The sequence below is a fragment of the Manacus vitellinus genome, unplaced genomic scaffold, assembly GCF_001715985.3.
Source record: "Manacus vitellinus isolate BGI_N305 unplaced genomic scaffold, ASM171598v3 scaffold_56_pilon, whole genome shotgun sequence".
Classification (NCBI taxonomy): domain Eukaryota; kingdom Metazoa; phylum Chordata; class Aves; order Passeriformes; family Pipridae; genus Manacus; species Manacus vitellinus.
In genome coordinates this window covers 308,654-319,767 of record NW_021940660.1, presented here as the reverse complement: position 1 = coordinate 319,767, position 11,114 = coordinate 308,654, and the positions used below count along the sequence as shown (strand labels likewise).

The 11,114-nt window shown below is 37.9% G+C and overlaps 1 protein-coding gene across 10 annotated transcripts in view; it reads left to right on the top strand.

Moving 5' to 3' along the window:
• Window positions 1-11,114, top strand: part of NTNG1 (netrin G1) — a 150,401-nt gene that overhangs the window by 124,382 nt on the left and 14,905 nt on the right. For 6 of the 10 annotated variants that reach the window (XM_029963238.1, XM_029963241.1, XM_029963239.1 and 3 more), the window contains one exon: window positions 12-149. The exons of the other annotated variants lie outside the window; for them this stretch is intronic. In XM_029963238.1, the coding sequence (XP_029819098.1) occupies window positions 12-149 (138 nt within the window). The remainder of the gene's footprint in view (window positions 1-11; window positions 150-11,114) is intronic. 10 annotated transcript variants of the gene reach the window in all.

The window sequence follows — 11,114 nt, the reverse complement described above, 5'->3', positions numbered from 1 at the left end:
TGTTTCTGCAGACTGTTATTGTAACCCTTTTGGTTCAGTCCATGATCGCTGTAATGACAGAGGATTTTGTGAGTGTAAGGAGGGAACATCAGGGCCTAAATGTGATAAATGTCTGCCGGGATATATCTGGCACAGCTTGGGCTGTCAACGTAAGTAACTCTGAGAGTCGCCCCTCTCATGCAACTTTGCTGCCTCTGGGTCTGTGTGCTATCATGTGCAGCTACTGAAGAGCAGAAAATGAGCAAAATGCTCTATGAGCTGTAAGAATGCCATAATGCCTGAACCTTTTGGGAAACTCCCAGCTGAGGACACTGACTGTGCCATCCATTTATTTCAATGCACTTTCAGTGTCTTCTCTCTCTCTCACTAACACCTCAAGGAGTTCCCACTGAGCTATGTAAACACACGTCTTGACAACTGTGAAATAAGTTTTTTATACTAAAACATCAGCATATTAACTTCAAATTCAAAATTCTTCCTAAAAGATAAAAGGTGATTTCTCTGCACATTCACTTTTTTTCTGTCCTAAACTTCAGCTTCTTGAGTAAGTTAACCTTTCATACCTTAAAACTGTCCCTGGACAATAACTGCAAAACACTGGCTCGTTACCTGTAATAATTAGTGAAAACCAGATGAAAGCTAAAGGTTGAAAAAAATGGAGGTATACTTAACATCCTTAAAAAGAAGAGCTGAAATTTTTCTTGAGTGGTGCTTGGGCAGATGTTGTTTCAATGCTTAGTTATATATTTAGCTTCTCTTTTGGTTTAGAGGTGTTATAAACAGATGAGTGGAAATACCACTTCAACATATAGAGGATTAGACCTTTATTGCAAATTTTGTTTGTGGTAAATTCTTAACATTTTTTTTATAACTGTTTTGATCATCTACTTCCAGAAGCTCTGGAGAGTCCTCTTATGTGTTTCCTTCACGTTTTCTCATTGCCTTTCTCCATTCTTACACACACACATTAAAGACATATTTCTACAAGAGCTTGCTTGTGATTCTTAAGACTGAGAAACACAGAAATTGTAATTACTGACACCAATTAGCCAAATATTATAAAATTGGTCAGTAGCCATACAAATGCTCTAAACACTCTAAAACAAATACAAATCTTATATCATAAATTAAAAAGAAACAAACAAAGAGTAAAGCTAGAGATTACCGTTGCCTCTCCAAGTGATGAGTGCCTCTGAAGTAGAAAAGCTGGACTTGTGACAACAAATATATCTGGAAAGAAAACCATAAATAGTTTCAGGAAAGATTGTGATAATTAACCGATTAGCATTAAAGAGAGTATATGAAGAAAAAGGACATTTGTGTGGGCAACACTATTCAGTGCTACCTGAGAAAATTTTACTTCTTCAGCTTCTGCCAGAAACCTCCTCTTTATGTTTGGCAGGTCATTTCAACCATACTTTTCACACATGGTTGTTAATTGTATTCTCATTTTGCAGATGCCTGTACTTGAGTTTTGATTCACAAAATTATTGGGCACTTAGAGATGCAGCAGAGAGCAGGTGAAGTAGTGTTTCAAGTCTCAAAGTTCTCTATTATTAATTTTTTGCCAAATCAGATCCTAGGTATCTCCCAAACAAAGCACACAGAAGTCATAGGGTCTCCCTCTGCCTTGCACCCCTTATGCAGAAGAAGGTTGTCACCACCCTGTACCTTACCTTTGGTACTGGCAAAGAAAACATTAGTTTGTGTAGCATTGAAATATTGCAGTGACAGGAACTATAGGGGAAAAAAATGAAAAAAGAAATCAATATGGTTCTCTGCAGTAGAATTTGAATAAAGTAAACACCATGTCCATACAGTGGGTCTAAAAAAGATATTAAGTAACTGAGGTATTGAACACATCTGGAAGGTTGTGGAGCAAATTTTACAGTCATATGATTAAAAATATATATATATATGTACACACCAGTTTGTCAGAGCAATTGCTTACTAATTGCAGTATTTCCTATCTTTTCAGGTTTGGACATTATGACATTTGGACATTAATGTTGTTTTAATGAGGATTTTTTGAGCCCAACATATAATTAGCTTGATTTAGCTAAATCAAGAGTATTTGTAAAAGCTTTGGACAGTTTCTGGAAGTTCAAGCTAGTACCTTTATATTTGCTGACAAAACTAATTGAGTTTCCCTCACTATGTTGTAATTTTCTGAACAAATCTGTCTGATTGTGTAACTTTTAGATATTCTCCAAGTTTTGACCAAATTATCTGATCAAATTCAGAAGAAAAACAACTAGATGCGGTTGTCAGTTTTATGGAACAGACATCAAATTGCCACGTTTTACCAAGCGCACGCTGATTTAAATCTCATTTCAAGTCTTATCATGGAGGAACAGAATTCCAATTAATTTAATTTTCTAGTATGTATTACTATTTTTCCACTGAAATCTAAACAAATGACTGGGCAAGCAAGCAGACCCCAATATTCAAGAAAAATAAGAACTCATTCTGTTGCCTTAGCCAAGCTCAAAATTATTATTTCTCTAGACACATAACATGTTTGTTTGATCTGTTTTTCCCTGAGCCTGTGCTGTATAGAAATGTATTTATGCAAAGACTGATACATACACACACCCTTAACAGACAGATGTGTTTGTATATTTTTTGTTATACATACCCTATTGGCATTATTAAGAAAATCTATTATTACGGAGTTTTGTTGATAAAAACCATTGACCTAGGGCAATCAGAAGCTTGACTTGTAGATAAATAAGTTAAATCTATACTATAGCTAGTTTAATTACTTGTATGATTCTATAAGTAAATGGAGTGTTGTAATTTTATATATTAGTAAACCCATTAGGGAAAAAAAAACCCAACACAAAAGTCCTGTTGTGTTTTCTAAGGCCCACAATATATCATTTGATAAATTGCAGTTTGGAGTCTACTTTGTACCACACATGGGTAGAAGACACAGAAGCTATTATCCCCAGAACTATTCATTTAGGTACCTCACTCTTACTGATCTAATCTAAAACCTCTGAGGATCTAGGCAGAGCTCTCATCACTTGGCGTCTCTGTGCACACAGAGGTCAGATGCAATTTTAGACTTTGCCTCCCAGATAAAAAGCACTGTGATAACAGCTGTTATCTTCTTGCATTCGGGGTTTGTGCTGCATAGGGGTAGCGGTCAGCAGGGTCTGGTTGGTACAGGAAGGTTTGTTGCCCTCAGAAAAAGAGGTACAATAGATGCAACTGTGCCTTGTGCTACTTCTCAGCCCTCCCCCAGAACCGTGGATGCTGCAGGCGCTGTGTGTGCGGAGAAGTGCTGGGGGCCTCCCTGCCAGGCACCCACAATGGTTTTCTCACCAGCATGCATACATAGATCAAAGCACAGGGAATGAGTTAAGAACAGAACAGTCTGGTCCTGAAACCCTTTTAGAATTCCTGGAACAGGAGAAAATACACAGCTATATTTGATTTTTCCGTTTTATAGAAATTAAACTATTTCCTTTAAAAATGAACATAAGAACATAATTAAAAGCTTCAAGCCTGGCAAGAAATTTAACCAGCAACTACAGTTGTTTTGGACCAGTCTTAAACTGAACGTAGTGCTTTGTGATAAAAGGAATCTGTATCAAAAGGTAGAAACATTTACACACAGAACCACCACCGGAGCTTTTAAAAAATGGATGAAGCCAAAATATTAAGCAGGAGCATTCACTTGATTTTCTACATTTACTGCTTACAGTCTTGCATCTTTTGTATTTATTGGCCATGACATTTCTGGTGACTAAATTCTGTTGCATATATACAGGAGCATTTTAAAGTAACACCTTTTAATTTCACTCACAGAAGAATTGATTCCAAAACCAGCTGCATATTTATCCAATCAGGCAAAGAAAAAGCGACTCTTTCGCCAATATCAGTTTACCAGCATAGCTCAGATTTTCATTAGTCACGATCACCTCACAAGGGAAAGGTGAGGGAAGGTTCAATGATTAATATTATTCACTATCTCCCTTCATGCAGTCAAAGACTAAATAAAGACATTGAACCCACAGCACTACAAAGGCCTAGAGCGAGTAGAAGAGTTACCAATGGTAGTGTGCACCTGATTGTGAACCTCTGTTTTAAATCATTTTCCTTCAATGGTGCAAATTTTAAACAATTAGCGAATGCGTTTTCAGCCACATGCCTTATATCAAGCTCTGAACAATTTATCTTTTTACCCTTTTTCATTGATTTTAAATAGAAGCAGGCAAAGGATTACACTCTTATCTTCAATGCTAAAACTGCACTCAGTGCTTGTATCTGTCTTCCAGACTAAACTGGTGTTAGTCTGCAGCCTGTTAGATAATTCATGTTCTGTCACAGTGTGCCTTCAACTTATTACATGATTATTTAAATATGAGCTTTTTTGGGGTGGATTTTATCATGTGTTACAAATGTTATAAGCTGAGGCATTTGATCAAAATCGTCATGCAGATTGAATTGCCAAAGAAAATCAAACTTGAAATTGTAAACCCGGAACTTAAATTAACCTTTGCTTTTGGAAGATTGTGTTTACCAATCAGCAAGAAAAGAAGAAAAGATATATACCACCTATTTGTTAAAAAAACAACATTTAAAAAAAATACATCATGCACTTCTTTCTAAACAGGTTAAATATATAAATGCAATTGTCTCCTCATTGAAGGTTAGTGATTTTTATACATGTTTGTACTCAGATGAATCTGATGAGTCCTCCAATACCTACACATTGAAGTTGTGCCTGGGAAAAAATACAAAAAAAAAAGAAATAGAAATTCAGAACCAGGATGCCCTGCTTCCCAGTTCACCATTGCAACCACCTGTGTGGGGAGCCATCTATATGTTTTTATATCTTTTTACATCTTTTTTACCAATAGCAGTTTTAATGCTTTTAGCTGGTCAGGATACAGGGGGATTTCCCCCTTGCACAGGTGCTATGTACACTTTCAGTTCTGGTGTGTTTTGGTGCCAGGACTGGTACCAATAAGCACACTGCTGTGCTTGGAGCTGGAGGAAAGTAAAACAGAGAAAGAATTCATTGAAAAAGATAAAGCTCTGTTGGGGCTGAACATTGCTGTCCCCAAGGAACAACCTGCCCATGGTCCTTATACATGAAATACTGATTTCACAATACCTATCTTAAATGACTGTTATGCAGACTAAACAAACTGTGCGTATGTACAGGGGTTTGGATGCAAGAGTAACAGACTCTCTTTCAAATGGCTCCAAATTCAAATCCAGAATAATTCTCCTTAAATCAATCCAGAATCCCACTGCTGCAACTCAAGGCAAAATATGGTTTACAGATGTAAGACAAGCAAGGCAAGACTACAAACAAAATTACAGCATTATCAGTCCTGATCCTCAGATGATGCAGAGCAGTGATTCCACTTGCCTCAGGGGAGGCATGCTGATGACTTACAGGTGTAATGCCATCTTCATATCCTGGGTCTTTTAAACCTGAGAAAAGACAATGTGAATGTTTTTATTAATGCATTCTTTCTAAAATACACAACCCACAGAATAACCATACAGATACTGGGATACATAGAAAATTGTGCACCAAAGTATGATTATCATGGAATGGTATTATTTTTTCATGAGATACTGGATTTGAAGGAGAAAAAGAAGGTTGATATCTCCCTTGGGAGAGGATATTTTTTATTCAGGGTAAACATGTCAGAACACAAACACTGTATATTAACAGAAATGATTAAGTGAGGCACCTTTCCTCTATGAAGAGCACAGAGGAGAAGATGAAAACACAGGATGCTCTCTCTAGATAGTTATCATACAGATCTACATAATTACTGTAGCATGTCTCAGTTGGGGATCATGTCTCAATCTGCTTTTAGCACCACTGCCTACAACGTGTATGAGATATTGTGGAAGTGGAAGAAACTGCAGAAGCAATAGATTAGAGGGGCATTGGTGAGAGCTCAAGAACGTTATCTCAGCGTGTCTGTGCTGGGAGGCCTCTCTGAACAGGATGGGGATTGTGAATTAGGTAATACCTGTGTGCAGAGAAGCCAAAGGAAATAATAGGTCATAAGCAGAGAGTGAGGCTCAGAAAAGGGGGCTAGTTAGCATAGTTACCGTGTTATTGAGAGGCACCAGGCTCTTAACAGACTGCAGCTCTTCAGGAGATTTACTCTGATAACCTGGTGATCAGACTTGCTTTCTCCAAAGTGAAAAGAAATGGTTCAGTAGCACCATTTATACACCTGACCTTTAATAGAACAATTTTTCCCCTGCAAGGTGAGGGATTGGATTGGAGCAAAGAGGGTGTTCGCCTCTTGATCTTGCCCAGGTGTCAGCTTCAAAGCTGCTATTTCATGGCTGTCTAAACTGCTCTAATTGCAAGTGCTGCAATCCCTCTTCTCCCAATTCCCTACTATTTAGTCCCACACCCCCAGCAATCTCTCAGGCACTTGTTTGACCTTTCATTGAACGATTTCAGATCTAACTCAGCAGGACGCTAACCAAAAAAAGAATAGTTTTCTGCTGTGTTTGTTCTGTGATATGAATCAGCAATGGGTTGAACAAGCAGGGGCACCCTGGGAGAGCATAACCTGCTCAGCTGGGGAGCAACGCAGCCCTGGCAATCAGGCTGGGCTGCCCTGCAGCTGTAGCACATCTGGGGGATAAGTATTCTCCTCTTTCCACCATTACTTCATTGACATAGCCTAGGAAGTTGCTGGTATTTTTACCTGACAAAGCCACATAATTTCAGGTGGATGAGCAGGTGGATAATTAAGGAAACTTCCTAAGAATGTTTTCCTTAAAAGTGTTCTGTATTAACCTATAGAAAAACCAACTACTCTCTAAGATTCTCTTGTACTGAAGCAGAATCATAACTTTTTACAGACGACAAAACTAGGATTCTGCATGCAGAGCCAAAACGGACAGCAGTGATGGATGTGAGCAGAGTGCATTTCAAAACAACCCAATTTTAAAAGAATGAATACAATTCTAGGGTCTTTGGTATTTTTGGTGCTATATCATGGGAGAGTTCTGAACAACTAAATATTAGGAAATTCATGAAAACTTAAGCAAGTAACATTATTTGTTTTCTTTAGTCAGATGATTTAAAAATGGTTAATATTTGATAGCACAATGATAAATATTTTAATAGAGTATATTGCAGTCAGTTAGGAATAGATCAAAAAGATACAAAGTAAGCTCCACTAGATAAACTTTTATTAGGTACATGAAATAGAACATAAAGCTTGATAGCAATTACCATTTAATCTATTCACATTTGGAAACGTATTGAAGGGGAAACTTATAACTCAGTTGTTATGAATTATTAAATGTTCATTTGAACAGTGATGAGCAGGACTGCTTTTCCTCTGAAAAATCTGTCATGCTTTTCTTTTAAGCCTGCTCAGTGGCCATAACTTCTATGTAATTTGCCTGCTCACTGCGTTTTTATGAGGACAGAATAAAGAGATTCAGTAGCACCACAGACACACCTAGATGAGATGTTTTTATGAAGGGGCCTTAAAAGGACCATTAAGGAGTAAGTAAAGTACTCTCCATCCTACTTAACTGCAGATAAAAACTACTGACCTGAGGCAAATAAAGATAGCCCATGCTTCCTATCTTGGCACTGATGCAACCGATGGCATTGCTGACACCAGCACATGCTGATTATTAGGGCTTCAGTATTTATTGTTTTCAGTTCCTTTACACATGTGCAAATACAACTCTCCCAAGAGATCTTGCGATTCACAATGACAGCAATATTTACCCTTTGTAAATGTATTTTCTTATAAAGTTCTTTTACTCTGCTGTTAACAATGTAATTTTTATAATAATCCTTTTAAATAGTCCTTTTTTTGATACTCATTTTGCACTTCTAATACAACAAGCTCACCAAATCATCTGCAAGCATTCTACCCCTTTAGCTCCTTTAATTTCTTTCTAATAAGTGTCTACATGATCATCTTCTCTTCCTCTAGATCCATACCCCTGAGACATGGACTAACCCTTCCAGTAACTACAAATATATCTTCAAGTTAAGCATGCAAGTACAGATTTTGACAAGGAACATGGTATGACAAAATCAGGAACAAAAGCTTGATCTTAAAAATGTCAGTCCAGCTTTTTGTCAGATCTTTGACTACTACCCTTTACGGCACAAATTTTAGTCAAGCTATTCATATGAATAACAGCTATGAAAGCAAATACTTTCATATTCTGTGATTCTGTAATATTTCAGTCAGTATAAATTTAGAGGGAACTGATAGCCCATACAAAAGTACCATGATGTAAAATATTAACAGCATTGTTCTTTCAATTTCTTTCAACCCTGCACGATTTTGAGATAGTTTTGTTGATTAGAAACTGTTGTTCTCTCATGTTGAACTACAGTCAATGGCAAAATCATTAAAAGAGACTTTTGATGAAAGCCAAGTCAAGCCCATTATAATTAACTTCTATTATAATTATTCTTCGAAACCCATTGTAATTATTCTTCTAAAGAGAATAATTAAATTGTTAATAAAACTTTTACCTATAGTCATTAGGTGAGAACGGTGTGACAGTGTTTCAAGCTTAAAGATTTCTACAGAGAAGGGGAAAGAGTTTGGTCGTAATTCAGTTGTTGATAATTAATTTCTATAGAAGACTACCTATAACTGAAATCAACTTGAAATAATTATAGTAAAGGGAATGTGTTCATTAACATCACTGATTTCAATACAGGGCTGGAGTTCACAATGATTAAAGCGTTATACCCAAAACTGTTTTGTATTTTTAAAACTAGATCTTGGACAGATACTTCCTTATTTGCCATTTTTTTTCTTTCCAATGACTATCTATCTTTTTGCTGAGATGGACATGGAAAACTATGTAGTAACAATTGTACTGATGCCTCTAGATGAATCTAGAGACAATATTTTGATTTGTACTTGTCTGTAGATAAATTTACCCCTTCATTCCCTTTCTAGAGACTGAGTGGAGTAGCTTTCCAAGTCTTTCACACTTTTCAGACTTTTATGAAACCCTGCGTATTTTCCAGATGTACAAAATATCTCTGTGGATAAAGCAAAATATTGCTCCAGCTCATGGAACCAGTGGTCAAACATCTCTGAACAGCTGAACACACATTTATCTTTCCATTACACCTGTACACTACTCTCTGTTCTCACTCTACTTTCTGCTTAAATTTGAAGTCTTTTCCAATGGACCCAAGAATCTATTCTTGCCCTTCAAAACTTCTACATTTCAAGAAGCTCAGACATAATTTCTTTGGAGGAGGAATTCTTCCTGTAATAGATATTTAACTAAGCCTTAAGAAATAGCACCAAGCAGCTATAGATCAGGGGTACACAGGGGCTAAAATAAAGAGCTACCAGGTTTGTTACCCATGTACACTAACCAGTCCCCATCTATGCTGACAAGTGCAGGAGGAACAAACAACTCCAGTGTCCTCAGTATAGAAATAGCAATCCATAGGAGACAGTTCAACAGGGTGTTCTGCTAATGAGATGCTGCATCACTGAGCTCTGAATGTTACACATACTTTAAATGGGAATTGAAGTTCCTTTTTAAGCCAAAAGATCCTTGAAACAGGACTCTTACTTTGAAGAGTTTAGAATTATATTTCCAAGGAGAGTAAAGAGAGTTTCACCACATGTAGTTGTTTCTTTAAAGAGCTAAAGCTGCATTTTGATCATGAGGCAATAAGCACTTAGTAGCATCCAAGGAGAAGAAGATTCTCCTTGATTCTCACAAGATTCAAAAATCTGGCTTGCTTCCTACTGATTTCAAGAACTGGAGAATCCCACAATGAGATATAAACTGAGGCCATTAGGGCAAGGAAATTAATATTGAGGGCAAACATAGCATCCTTAAATCAGCTCTGTTATGTTGACATTATGCAGCAAAGCACAGCTCTCTGCAAGGAGGCTTCAGTTCTCAGAAAGAGCGTCCTATCCCACATATCTTTATAGACAGGTTACAATAGTGTATTGCCACACAAATGTCTCAAAAATTGAGCCAGATATTTTGAAATGCCTCAAATTACGTATGCACGTGTGCCATTCAGTACACGGCTGGGGAGGAACATGAGTCTGCACGTACACTGCATAACTTCTGCAAAGGTTTGAAAATTTGGGTCAAGATTTACACCACCCATCAAAGTAAAGCCATATACTGCAACAATTTTTCTGCAATGACCTGAGAGCTTTGCTAGTTCATGCAAAACTGTTACTGATTTAAAACACAACTGAAAAGATGCTTAGAGAAGTGTACTCCAGTTATATCTTCTCCTTTATTCAGTGGCAACATGACAACTTAGCAATGATGCTGCAGCCCACACTGCACTGCACCGCACCATCAGAAGACCTTGACTGTTTTGCAAATACAAAACTTGGAGCCAGCTAAGATGTGTTGAGCACCTCCTTCACCTCCTCCCACCCATCCTGGCTTTAGCCCAAATTCCTCTGTTCCAGTTCCAAGCACTTCCCTTTAGCACTCCTCCTTCTGTTTTAGCTAAACAGCTACTCATTCCGTAGCTTTCTTGCAGTCCTCAGAAAACTAGCATCCCACTCAGCTCTGCCATGTTACCACTCCAGAAATGCCATCTCACAAAGGCAGCATAAAATCTTTGCCTTTCACCCTCCTCTCACTCTCACTTCACTGGATGTGTGTTTCAAACCTGAGCAGGAGCCATGCTGGAGTCACTGCTGCCCAAAACGGCAAATCTATCAGAGTTTGGCCTTATGTGCTGGCTGGCATTTACAGCCAGAATTCCAGCCTTTTCTTGTCCTCCATTATCACATGCAGCCATCAGCTGGCACTACACAGGCAAACACCTCCTCCCGCCATAGGAGGCAATGGAGAGGAATACAAACAGTTCTCAAGGCCTTGGGATCCACTAAGTCAGACTTCCATTGCCATCACTGCCAAGGCTGCTGAAAGAGAAGGACAAGCATGTGAGGCAGGGGGTTGCCCGGGGCAGAGGACAGCACTGGGCTCCATGAGATAAACTTGTCAGGAAATACAGCTTAATCATCCCAATTCTATTTAGCAGAAATTTGTTTCCTTTTTCTCTGAGAGTTCTACAAAGAAATATAGTCAGACGTTATGTTTTAAAGGAATATACAACATAC